At 51.2% G+C, this 12,698-nt stretch overlaps 1 protein-coding gene across 2 annotated transcripts in view; it reads left to right on the top strand.

Moving 5' to 3' along the window:
* The window catches only part of NOS2 (nitric oxide synthase 2), a 55,894-nt gene that overhangs the window by 15,500 nt on the left and 27,696 nt on the right, over window positions 1–12,698 (top strand). For both annotated transcript variants that reach the window (XM_059908953.1, XM_059908952.1), the window contains exons 6-15: window positions 1,593–1,755; window positions 2,551–2,642; window positions 3,587–3,728; window positions 3,820–3,959; window positions 5,283–5,457; window positions 5,551–5,652; window positions 8,766–8,960; window positions 10,032–10,114; window positions 10,635–10,779; window positions 11,649–11,753. In XM_059908953.1, coding sequence (XP_059764936.1) covers window positions 1,593–1,755; window positions 2,551–2,642; window positions 3,587–3,728; window positions 3,820–3,959; window positions 5,283–5,457; window positions 5,551–5,652; window positions 8,766–8,960; window positions 10,032–10,114; window positions 10,635–10,779; window positions 11,649–11,753 — 1,342 coding nt within the window. The remainder of the gene's footprint in view (window positions 1–1,592; window positions 1,756–2,550; window positions 2,643–3,586; window positions 3,729–3,819; window positions 3,960–5,282; window positions 5,458–5,550; window positions 5,653–8,765; window positions 8,961–10,031; window positions 10,115–10,634; window positions 10,780–11,648; window positions 11,754–12,698) is intronic.

Genomic DNA, 12,698 nt, shown 5'->3' with positions numbered 1-12,698 from the left:
TGTGAGTGAAGGATTGTATAGTTAGAAATTGTAACTTGCTGAATGTTCTGTCCAAAGCCAGTTCACCGATGCCAAAAGCCACTCCCTCTTTTCAGAACTAATAGGCATCATAACATTTTAGTGCCTCAGAAATGTGACTGTTTGAAAACAGTGGTAAAATGTAAAACGCTAAAGGAATTGGGTGAGAACGTAAAATAATCTTTTCTTACGTAGTCCCATGTTAACACTACCAAGTATGTTGGAAGCATCTGTGTTCTGGTGGTCGCTACTGTTTTCATGCTCAGATGCAGAGCAGGGAATGCTGCTAGAAGCTTTGTTTGGGGAAGGAGGGCTGCCGATGGTGGGGCAGCCTCAACCTCACCCAGCAGGTCTTTATGCCAGGAGTGTCCTTGAAGATAAATAGCACCGAGTGTTTTGTCTTTGAGCTTTCTTTCTTTAATCAGGGAAGAGTTGTCAAGACACTCTTCATCCACAGAAAGGCCATTTTGTCTTGAGTTGTCCACTCTCCTTAATCAGGAGTTCATTCCTTAAATAGTTTTGTTTGTTGCAACTTGAAATGTCTTTGGTGCTGATTGGAAATCTCAAGGTTGCTCTGTGTGTGTGTGTGTGTGTGTGTGTGTGTGTGTGTGTGTGTGTGTTTCAAAACCTTCCTGGCTGTGGGACATTTTTGAAGCCTGGAAGGGGAGGGGAGAAGCCAGTTTGGAAATCTCACATGGGACAGCTGGCCGAGCGGCGCGGGGGTTGAGAAAGCTCGCTGTAGAGAGCCTGTGACGTTGGACCACACTGTGGAGGGCTCCTCCTTGAGCGGCCCTGGGGCCCCGCAGGCTGAGTCCTGAGAGCAGGTCCCCGTCTGGGCCTGACCAGGGCTTGCAATCCCTCCCACCCAGGGTGGAAGGTAGAAGGTTAAGAGCCTGGGCTTGGCATCAGGGAACCTGAGTCTGAGTCCTGAGTTTGTTCTTTACCACACTTCTGTTCCTGGGCCAGTACTTAACCTTGTGGATACACCGACTATAAAAAAAGACACAAAAATGCCTCCCTCACAGACTCAGAGGGACCCTGACTGTGGGTGGCTTCGCCCAGTACCTGGCTCACAATGAGTACTCAGTACACAGGATCTGCTGTGGGGGGGACTGATTCATCTCTTAACCAAGGGAAGGTGGACGGGTGCTCCCCTGGCTGAGAGGCAAGATGGGGCTGCGGCTTGCTGGACGCTCCTCCAAGTGTCTGAGAAGCGCTGCACTCCGTGCTGAGATGAATATGATTCGAGAAAAAGCTCCTGGAAACGACAAGGGTGCTGGTGGGACCAGGACCTGCTATGTAACGTGCAGGAGCCAGTGTGAAAATAAAAACGTGGCTTCCTGTTCACAGATGATTAAGAATTCAAGACAGCAGAGCATTAAACCCAGCATGGAGCCCTTCTGAGCTCAGGGCCCTGGTCACATGCCCATGAAGCTGGCTCTGGAGGGGACGGTCTCCCTGAGAGACATCTTGCCCTCCTGGTGTCCTAGTTCAGTTCCTGCTTCTGTGGATTGAATCATCTCCATTTAAGGCCATCTCATTGTTGATCTTCCTGATGTCTTCCTGTCCCCCAGGGCAAAAATAGAGGAACATCTGGCCAGGGTGGAAGCGGTAACAAAGGAGATAGAAACAACAGGAACCTACCAGCTGACGGGAGATGAGCTCATCTTCGCCACCAAGCAGGCCTGGCGCAACGCCCCCCGCTGCATCGGGAGGATCCAGTGGTCCAACCTGCAGGTGAACTCCCTTAGACAGAGCAGGAGAGGAAGCTGGGAGCCCGGCGGGCCCTGAGCAGTGGCTCCCAGCAGCCCGCCGAGCTGTGCCCGGGGCTCCCTGCGTCCTCTCTCCCCAGCCCTGAGCTTGAGATGGGGGCTCATGGCCACCCACCCCCACCGCCCCAGAGCTTGAGCTTGAGATGTGTGGCCGTGCCGCCCCAGAGTCTAGAATCCGATCTCAGCACCAGGATTCCTAGCCGATCTCTCTCTCTTGCATTAAATTTTGGAGACTAAACGCCAACGTGAAACCAAACGACCTTGCTCTCATTATTGCTGAGGCCCTGGTTGTTTACCTCGACTGAATTCTTGGCTTTTAGAAAACATTTCCTTTATCCTAGCCTCCTAAGCTGTCTTTACGTTTTATTGCTGGATAATAGTGAAAGTACTTGGACAGATAAAGAGATAAGAAATGCCAACGGAACCAGCTCTGGCTGTAATAAAATGTTCTGGAGGCCGTGTGTAACATGTATAAAGCAACTAGGCCGTGGGAATCCTGACTCACGGTGCTTGAGAATCAGGTTTTCTTGGGGGTTGGGTTTTGATAGGGTCTTCCAGGTGAGGGCGTCTGGGCTCCCCTAGGAGAGCGGAGGAAGGGTGAAGGGGCAGAGAGGAGGATGCCCTCCTCGGCGAGGCATTCGGGTCGTGGGGTTTGGGGCCACTCCCTCAGTCCCCGTGACTTAGCTTTTAAGATCAGCTCCAAGGCCTCTGTCCTCACGGTCCTTGACGCGCATGGTCTGGGTGGGCTGTGTGCGTGCAGGTCTTCGACGCGCGGAGCTGTTCCACGGCCCAGGAGATGTTCGAGCACATCTGCAGACACCTGCGTTATGCCACCAACAGCGGCAACATCAGGTGGGTGTGCTTTTCCCCAGGCTACGAGGCTACGCTGGGGCCCGCCCTGCCCCCAAGTCTTAGCCAAGAGATGCAGATGAGTTTAGGGGAGGCATCTGGGCTCCAGGAGAGACCAGGGAGAAAGAAAGGAGAAAGATTCGGCTTCTTCAGGGAGCCCTCGCAGTGAGCCGGCCTCCGTGAGCTTAGTGCCTCGTCAGTGGCCCATTTCCTTGGTTTCTTTCTGACTTGTAGCCATTTGGAGGTGATGGGGGGATCCTTAAGAAGCAACTTCTCCACTCTTCGAGGTTAAGGCTCCCCACTTTGTAGAGGAGATGAGAAGTTGGTTTTGCAGCCAATGTGGTGATTTTCTTAGAGGTGGGGGAGCGGCTGCCCATCAGTGCCACCCCTGCCTTACCTTCCCCTTCCCCTAGCCAAGGAGGTCAAGGTCAACTCATTCGGTCATTCATTCATTTTTCTGTTCAGCAAACACTCAGTGCCCACCTGATGAGGACCCAACACAGGGCTAGGCATGGGGGTGGAAGTGACTAGGACCCTAAGACGAGGCTCCAGCCCACTATGAACCTATGCCTTGCACGAGACAAGTGTCCAGCTAACTCAATGGCAAAGAGAACTGTGGCGCAGCTAGGGAAAGGGTTGGAGCAGCTAACCGCGCCCGAGGGGTGGGGAGGGTTCCCTGGAGGGGGTGGTCCCTGGGCCGGTCTGGAAGGAAGGGTAGGAGCTGGAGGGAGAAGAAGAAAGGAGAGGGTATGTCAGGAAGTGGACGGGTTACACAGAGGCCAGTGAGAGCTTGGCATGTCTCAGAGCTGCAGGGGTTTGGTTCAGTTAGCTCAGGTGCAGAGGGCTGGGGAGTGGGAAGATAGGAGGGGGCAGGGGACCTGTTGGGGATGGCTGGGAGTGGCCACTGAAGCTGGGTGGTAAACAGCACTGTCCTCACCTTCGGGAAGGTTGGCCATCACCGTGTTCCCCCAACGGAGCGACGGGAAACATGACTTCCGGGTCTGGAACGCCCAGCTCATCCAGTACGCCGGCTACCAGATGCCTGATGGCACCATCAGAGGGGACCCTGCCAGCGTGGAGTTCACCCAGGTACTAGATCCGGCTTTGGTGGGTGAGAGTGGAGCCCAGAGGGGTCAAGGGACTTGGATCTCCAGACTCACTTGGCCTGTCTTGTTTTCAGCTGTGCATCGACCTGGGCTGGAAGCCCAAGTACGGCCGCTTCGATGTGGTGCCTCTGGTCCTGCAGGCTGATGGCCAGGACCCTGAGCTCTTCGAAATCCCTCCCGACCTTGTGTTTGAGGTGCCCATGGAACATCCCAAGTAAGCAGGCTGTGGGGGATGGGGGTGTGAGTTCACATGCATGCCCCCTCCTTTCCTTAATGAGACCTCAGTCCTCAGGACCCTCCCTGCACCTCCCCCAAAGCCCGGCCAGCAGCAGGTGATACCCAGAAGGGCCGACTTTCAAGGCCTGCCTTGTCGCCCTTGTACAGCAACTCTGCACTTGCATTTCGGGCCTCAGACTTATAATGAGATGCTGATGGTGACAGGAAAGCAATGGCTTAGACAGACCAGGCTCTAGCAGCTTGGGAAGAAGTGACCTCAGGAAAGGAATCCTTGAAAGGCTCTGAGATTCTCACACTGTGCAGCCCAGGCCTCTTTGACCTTCCTGCCAACTCTCTTAGCCTTCCCTCTCCTGACTGATGACAGTACTTCAAGAGCTCATCTGGTTCAGCCCCTCCTCCAGGCAGCTCTAATAATTACAAAAATACCTGCATACATTGACACTCACTATGTAGCAGGCATTAGGCTGGGCTCTTCTTTTTGTCCCTTGAATATACTGAACTTACTCCTACCTCAGGGCCTTTGCACTTGCTCTTCCCTCTGCCTGACGTGCCCTTTCTTCAGAATTTTGCAGACTTCATTTCTTCTTGTCAATGAGGTATTTCCTGAATGTTACCTGTTCTGAGAAGCCTCTTCTGAGCACCTAGTCTAGAGTAAGCACCCTCACCCTCCATCTGACACATCACCTTGTCTTTATTTTCCTATTTATTTATTTGTTTACCTATTTATAGTCTGTAAGGTCCTTGAGAATTAGGGATGTTGTCTTTCTTGTTCGGCAATATATCCCCAACACATAGTGGGGTGCCTGGCTCATGGTAAGTGCTCAATTATAAATATTTCTGGAATGAATGAATATACTAATAAAGGATACTATTATTTTCACAATAATCCCATGAGTTTGATGCTCTTATCTCTATTTTGTTGGTGGGGATGCTAGGGCTCAAAGAGGCTAAACAATATCCCAAGGTTACACAGCTAGTAATCAGTAAGGCAGAACTTGAACCCAGGCTTTCTGACACTGGAATCCTTAAGTGCCTTGTTATGTTGGGTCCTCAGCATTTAGCACAGGGCCTGTCATATACTTGATGCTTAATATGTTTGCGTGAATGAACTCGTGAATGAATGTATAATTAGCGAATGACACGTGGTGCGTCAATTCACCTCTCCAGGTGGGATGAACTTAGAGATCAGCACTTGGAAAGGAGTTTTCTTGGTGCACTCTTTCTCTGAAGCTTTTTTTTGGGGGGGTGAGTGTGGGCCAAAGTGAAGGCCCCATTGCCACCAGCTCTGCCTCCCTACCAGGTATGAGTGGTTCCGGGAGCTGGAGCTGAAGTGGTATGCCCTGCCGGCCGTAGCCAACATGCTGCTCGAGGTGGGTGGCCTTGAGTTCCCCGGGTGCCCCTTCAACGGTTGGTATATGGGCACGGAGATCGGAGTCCGGGACTTCTGTGACGTCCAGCGCTACAACATCCTGGAGGTAACGAAGACCGTCTAGCTGGGCTGGCTGGAGGTGCGGGCCTGCAGCTGGGATCCAAGAGACTGACTCACCCCCATTTCTCTGCCTTTGCAGGAAGTGGGCAGGAGGATGGGCCTGGAAACACACAAGGTGGCCTCACTCTGGAAAGACCGGGCTGTCATTGAGATCAACGTCGCTGTGCTCCACAGTTTCCAGGCACGTCTGGTGTTTGCGGGTCTGAAGGCTTTCTGGTTAGAAGGTCATCTGGTCCAGCCGCCCATGTCATGCTTGATTTTCCCCTTACGGCATTGCTCATTTATTCACACATCAAACAACGTTGAACACCCTGTTTGTGCCAGGCACAGTGCTAGGTGCTGGGGATAGAGAGACAAGCCCTCTCAAGTCTGCTAGTGTAAACTTGAATGCTTCTAGCAACAGGCAACTCCTTACCTCCCAAGGCTGGTCAGTTCCTGCGCTTGAGCACTGAATCCTGTCCTCTCTCAATTTTCAAGGACTTTACTCCTGAAAATCCTCCCCGCCCTCTGCCCCGGAACATTGATACCTCCTTATCCACTGGATCATTCCCATCAGTGATCAGTAAGCTGTAATGATTCCCATCTCAAAGAGATAAATGGCTAGCTAACCAAATACTACCCCTACCCAGCTACTACCTTGTTTCTCTGCTTCCCTTTTATGGCAAAACCATTGAAAGACCTCATTACACGTCCTCATCCCCCAGCCACTCCAGTCAGGCTTTTATCCTCCACAGCTCTGCCAGTCACACTGGAATTCTGGCTGTTGTTCAAACTCACCAAGATGGTTCCCACCTAAGGGCCTTTGCACTTGCTTTTTCCTCTGCCCAGAACACTCTTGCCACAAATCATCCCGTGACCGGCTCCTTCCCTTCATCCAGGTCTCAACTGTCACCTCTTCAGAGTAGCCCTCCCTGATGACACCATAAACAATGGCATCCTTACCCACCTCCATCCTGTCTTTCTTATTCCTTTAACCTTTTCTTTCTTTTCCTCCATAATCCTTATTAGCTCCTGACATTATGGAGTCCATCTACTTCTTTCTTTGTTTCCCCCATTAGAATGTAAGCTCCATGGGGCAGGGACCTTGTCTCTCTTGTCCACTGCTCTACCCCTGGAGCCTAGAAGAGTGTCTGGCACGTGGCAGATGCTAAAAAAATATATGTATTGGATGAATGAACGAGAGGCCACGTCCACCTGAGCAGTTGTTGCCCTTGCTTCCCTATCTGGGCAGCAGCAGCCCCCAAACACAGCAGGTTGGCTCCTGTGTGGGACTGAGCCCTCGGGTCCATCTGCTGTTCTCACTCATATAAACACTCCCCTTCCTTTGGGGAAGGAGCCATGGACGAGTGAAGCTATTACTTTAGAAGCTGGGACCATGTCCACAAAGTTGGCAGATGCCCTGGAGGCCAGACCGCAGGGCAGAGAGCCATGCATTCATTCAGCAAAGTTTTATTGTGCATTTTCCATGTGTCAGGCCCTAGGCCAGGCCAAGAGTATGAGTGGTGAACAAAATAGACAGAAACCCTGGCCTTGTGGAATGTAGTGGGAGCTGACATTAAACACCCAGTAAATACATATTATCACACACTGTTCCCCAGAGCTCGTCACGCTATAGGCATGTCAAGCTTGTGCCTGATTTTGGGGAGTGGGGAGGGGCATGGGTCAGCTCCGAGACAGGACAGGAAGACCCCCCTGGGGCTGACCCAGCTCGGGAAGACCCCACTGGCTGTGGATCACACATCCTGACTCCTGCAGGCTCCCACCATCAGCTCTGATATTGGCAGGATGCGGATATGTCCCAGGAAACTGCTGATCTCAACTGTGTCCTGACCATTGCTGACCACGTCCCTCCACTGCTTGAGAGTCTCCAAGACTTCCTCATGACCCTCCTTCAGGGTCAGCTTCAAAGACTTGGCCTCATTTCCTCATCTGTAAAACGGAGATAATAATGGTACCTCCCTCACTAGGTTACTGTAAGAATTAAATGAAAATGAATGTAAAATATTTAGCTGCACTGCCTGACCCATAGTCATCACTCAAAAAACATTAGTTTTGTTGTTTTATTATTTATTACTGTTACAACCATTCTCACAGCTCTCATCATCAGCTCCTGAGCCTAAAACTGGTCTGGCACCCAGTAGTTGCGGTGTGTGTACGTATAAAATTTTAGAAGGCATGGCTGGTCCTACTGAAGCCTACTGGCTCCTCTCCTGCCTACCGGCCTTGACTGATGCAGTGTCCTCCTCCAGGACTGCCCGTCTGCTGCCTAACTGGTACCCATCTCTCAAAACTCACTTCCTCTTAGAAACTGTCTCTAAAATCCCCCATCTCTCCTCTGGGCCCCTGTATGAGCTAAGCCCTCCCTCAACCCTCCGTCAGCACCTGCACTCACCTCCATCGTAGCTTCTATCAGACCATGTGAAATGGCTGATGTCTTTCTGCCTCCCCCAGTTAGAGTATGATCCAATACAGAGAAGGGGCCACGTCTTTCACCTCTGTATGCAATACCTGGTAGATAGAAATAATAATAGCAGCTAACATTCATTGAGCACGTTTTATGCTTTACTTGTATTATTTTATTGCATTCTTTCAACAACGTCATGATGTAGGAACTATTACCATCCCCATTTTACAGATGAGGAAACTGAGGTTAAGGAACTAATAGCTCAAAGTAACATGGCTAATAAGAGGCCAAGGTTTGAACCACTCCATGAAACCAATGTCTCTTGACTACATGAGTTGCTGCAGACGATGTGGCTGCCCTTGTTGGATCATTCCAGGAAGGCTCAGACCCCTTGGCTTCTAATTTTAGGATGTGGGACATTGTGGTGATTTGTCTTCCATGCACTGTGGTTCCCCCCAGTACTTCAGTCCTCTTCCAAAGAACCTAGTTCCTCCTTGGCTGAGACAGCCACATCCTTGGGGAGGTGACTCCTGGAACTCTCTACCAACAAGTGACAAAAAGCCACTGGTTTGATTCATCAGCATCCAGAGAGCCATTTGTGGGAGTTCAGGGAGACTTGTGGGCCTGAGAAGCTGGACACCGCCCCCAGAGGGCCAAGCGGGGGCAGCATGTGGCCTGTGGGCTGACCATGGCTATGGTGACTGCTTGGGTTCCTCAGAGGCTCTGGAAGTACTTTGCATTTGGGTATTTATTTTCAGCAGCGAGAAGGGGGCCAGAGGAGATTGGGCTCCCATTTTACAGATTGCCAGGCCCTTCCGTAGTCCATCTGGGAGCCCTGCAGCCAACCGACCACTCTCCTCAACTCCCCTTCTTGCCGCCTTCTGATTTAGAAGCATAATGTGACCATCACGGACCACCACTCAGCTGCAGAGTCCTTCATGAAGTACATGCAGAATGAGCACCGGTCCCGAGGGGGCTGCCCAGCTGACTGGATTTGGCTGGTCCCCCCAATTTCTGGAAGCATCACCCCCGTGTTCCACCAGGAGATGTTAAATTATATCCTGTCCCCTTTCTACTACTACCAGGTAAGAGAGGGACCTTCCTCTCCTTTCTGTCTTGGGAGCTCAGGGGTGGAGAGAGTGTGTGTGTCTGCACATGTGTGCATGCGTGTACACATGCGTGCATGCGTGTGTGTTTGCATGTGCCTGTGCACATGTGTGCTCACTAGTGCAGGACATACAAGGAAGGATCGGGGACACAGAGGCATATTTTTAATGCTTTTCAGGCTTCACTCAAGGATGCTTTTGTCCATTTCTACAGAAGTGAGACTGAAGGAAATACCTTTTATGGTACCTTTAGTAGCCCGTTGTTCTGACGGAGTTTAAGCTCCTTAGGGTGACCGCCACTGTGCCCGCCTGCTCGGGAGGGCTATAGACAGTCACATGACATAATGGTGAAGAGCTTGGCTCCCAGGTCAGACACATCCGGGGGCGATTCTCCCACTTCCTAGCTGTATGATCTTGGGTGGGTCATTTCACCCATCTAAGCCCTGACTTTCTCATCTCTAAAAGGAGGGTCATCAACTCCGCGATGGAGGAGGTTGTGTGGATCACGTGAGCTGGTGCACGTAACAGCTCAGCCCAGTGTCCAGCCCAGAGTGCACTCAGGAACCGTTACCCAGTGAAGTGATTTCATTTTTTGTCAAAAAGCTCTTTGGTTAGATTTGGGGAAGAGCTTCCTTACTCTAAAAGTGATAAGTAGTGTGACTGACTGCCTGGGATAGTCTGCGCCTGTGGTCATAGCACCTTCGTCTACTCTCAGAGATATCCCAGGGCAGACTATGCATTATATACAATCTGTGTAGCCTTCCTAGTGACCAGACACCAAAAGAAAAGAGATGTGCAGCCTCTTCCTTCCAGGGGGACACTAGTGAGTGACAATCAACTGATCGTGTGCAGGTTCTGTGCCGGACATGAGCTACAACGTGGAGGGAGACAGGCAGATGCAGCCCTTCCCTGTGGGGCTTTCAGTGAAAGGGTGGGGACAGGACCTGCTCAACCCCCCAACTCACGAAGGCCATGAAGGGCCTTCTGTCTCTCCAAGCCCAAGCCAAGCCAGGGCCCACCTTGCCCACATACCTGCCCTCTTCTCTGAAGGTGGCGGCCTGGAAAACCCACGTCTGGCAGGATGAGAGGCGGAGACCCCGGAGAAGAGAGATTCGATTCAAAGTCTTGGTCAAGTAAGTGGAAGCAGCCAGTGTGGACATCTGAACCTCAGCCCTTCCTTCTAGGCCTTGAAGGGCAGGGAACAATGAGAAAGGGTTTGGAGGGACTTCCCTGGTAGTCCAGTGGTTAGGACTCTGCACTTCCACTGCAGGGGGCATGGGTTCGATCCCCCGTTGGGGAACTAAGATCCCGCATGCTGCACAGTGTGGCCAAATAAATTAATTAATTAATTAAAAGGTATATTAAAACTATAAAAAAGAGAGAGAGAAAGGGTTTGGCTCCCAGAAATCCAGACACCAATTCCCAGGGTCACCTGCCACCTCTGTCCCAGCTTTCTCTCTCCTCCATTTTCCCAAAGGGACTGAGTGGTGGGTTGAGTGGGGGAGGGGAGGGGAGGAGAAGGGCGGTGAGTCAGGGTTGATAGCTGGTGAGAAACCTGGGTTCTTTTTCCTCGATCTGCTGCACTTTAAATGCTGGGCCCCCATCTTCCTCTGGAAGGCTGACTCAGCACACAGAGTATGTCTGTCCCCACAGAGCCGTGCTCTTTGCCTCAGTGCTGATGCATGAGAGAATGGCATCCCGGGTCAGAGCCACGATCCTCTTTGCAACAGAGACGGGAAGATCAGAAACGCTGGCCCAGGACCTAGGGGCCTTGTTCAGCTGCGCCTTCAACCCTAAGGTAGGCGACTCAGCCTATGCACGGAGAAGTCTGGGGCAAGTTAAAATGATTGCTCTGCTCCTGGATGTCCCCGAGCCTTGGGCATACTGATGTACATTGAAAATCTGTGATAGAAGGAGAGAGGTGTGTCCAGGGATTCCCAAACTTACCTAGTAAATAAGCTTTTCATAGTGTTCCAGGGAACACAGTTTGAGAAACACATTCTTAATGCTGCTAAGTCTCAATATACATTAGCTGTTCTAGATGGATTTTATTCACCTTTACAGAACACCTCCTATACGGGGTGCAGTGCTAAATGTGAAGGGGGCAGAGGATGAATAAGATGCAGAGAAATAAAACAAAACTCCCAAGGGTGACTAATTCCTTCCACCAGTGTTGGATTTGATCCTCCATCACTGAAGGCCTCCTGGGTCAGGTAGGCCTGGGTAGAACCGCGAGGCCGTGACACATTTCACCTGAGATTAGCTTCAGGCAAAGCATTTGGGTCCCCAGAGGTGTTGTCATTTTTGTAACCTGCCCATCCCGTTTTTGTGGAAAATATGTCCACACACTCAGAATTCAAGGTAGTGATGGAAGCGGTGAGACGTGCTCTGATTTGGGACACGCGGTATTTTGGAGGCAAACCCTCCAGGGCTTGCTGATGTGTTAGCGTGGGAGAATCAAAGAATCGAGGATGCCGTGTTCAAATAGGTTCAGTAGACAGGGATTTGTTAAGTACTCACCTCCTCTGTGCCGGGCACCAGGGGACCGAGATGACGAAGGGGACTCCCGGCCTGGGTAGGGTGAGGGAAGCGCTGGGTGTCTGGGGAGGGCGTGGAGGGCGCCAGCCTGGCAAACAAGGGCTGATGTCCACCTTGGGTGCCGTGCAGGTTCTCTGCATGGACGAATACAAGTTGAGCCATCTGGAGGAGGAAGAGCTGCTGCTGGTGGTGACCAGCACGTTCGGGAACGGAGACTCCCCCGGCAACGGAGAGGTGGGTGGCCCGAGTCCCAGGGGTCTGGGGTCTGGTAGAGCCTAAGAGGACCAAGGAAAGGATCTGGGGACTCAGCATGTCCTAAGGAGGGCATTCGGGAGTGAGAGCTCAGATCACTCTGGGTCGCCCTAACGTCAGCCATTGGCCTGCCTCCTTCGGGACTTCCTCTGTATGCATGAGCTGCCTTTCCTGTGACGTACTTAATATATTTCAGTAAATTGACCTGCCTTTTTAAATTCAAAAATTCATGTTTAAAGGAAACTTTATATCACTCTCACAAATGGAAAGCCAGCAAAAATTGGTCCCAGGTAAATCCAATGAAAGCCAAGCAGTTATTGAATTTTAGCTGGATACTGTTGCCTAACCATGGCTTGCTTTGTTTTTTAAAAAGAGTAATAAGCAAGTATGAGAGAAGTGTTAAGTCTCCATTAGCAGCAGTCTGAGATTTTCTCCCTAGTGTTCAGGACAAAAGAATGAAATAATTGAAACAGGAATAACTATAAAAAATTACAGAAAAAAAGAATACTTTCTTACCATGTGATTTGACACTATTTTCCACCTAAAGTTATCTTGAGTTCCTGGGAAATCAGGGTTATTTCAGAGAATACGGGACCAGTTGTCACTCTGACAAGAAGAGAGGCTCATGTCCCATCAGGAGTCCCTCTGGTGATGCCCTGCTACAAGGCAGCCCCCCCTCTGCCAGGGCTGGATGGACTGGGGGTTGGGCTGTCCTCGCCCCACACCAAAGGTCAGGCCCACATGAGTTGCTAAGGCTGAACTTGTCCCTGAGTCCCAGCCAGGCGGCCCCACCTAAACCAGCTTCCCTGCGAGGATCTTGAATTTTCTCCTGCCAGATATGTCCAGTTTTTAAATGAGCCACCAGAAGAAAGGGAAAAGCGGTGCTTTTATTAATCCTGTCCTGAGAACTCTGTGGTTCTCTCTCTT

Source organism: Balaenoptera ricei, chromosome 20 (genome assembly GCF_028023285.1).
Source record: "Balaenoptera ricei isolate mBalRic1 chromosome 20, mBalRic1.hap2, whole genome shotgun sequence".
Classification (NCBI taxonomy): domain Eukaryota; kingdom Metazoa; phylum Chordata; class Mammalia; order Artiodactyla; family Balaenopteridae; genus Balaenoptera; species Balaenoptera ricei.
This window is presented reverse-complemented; position numbering and strand designations above follow the sequence as displayed.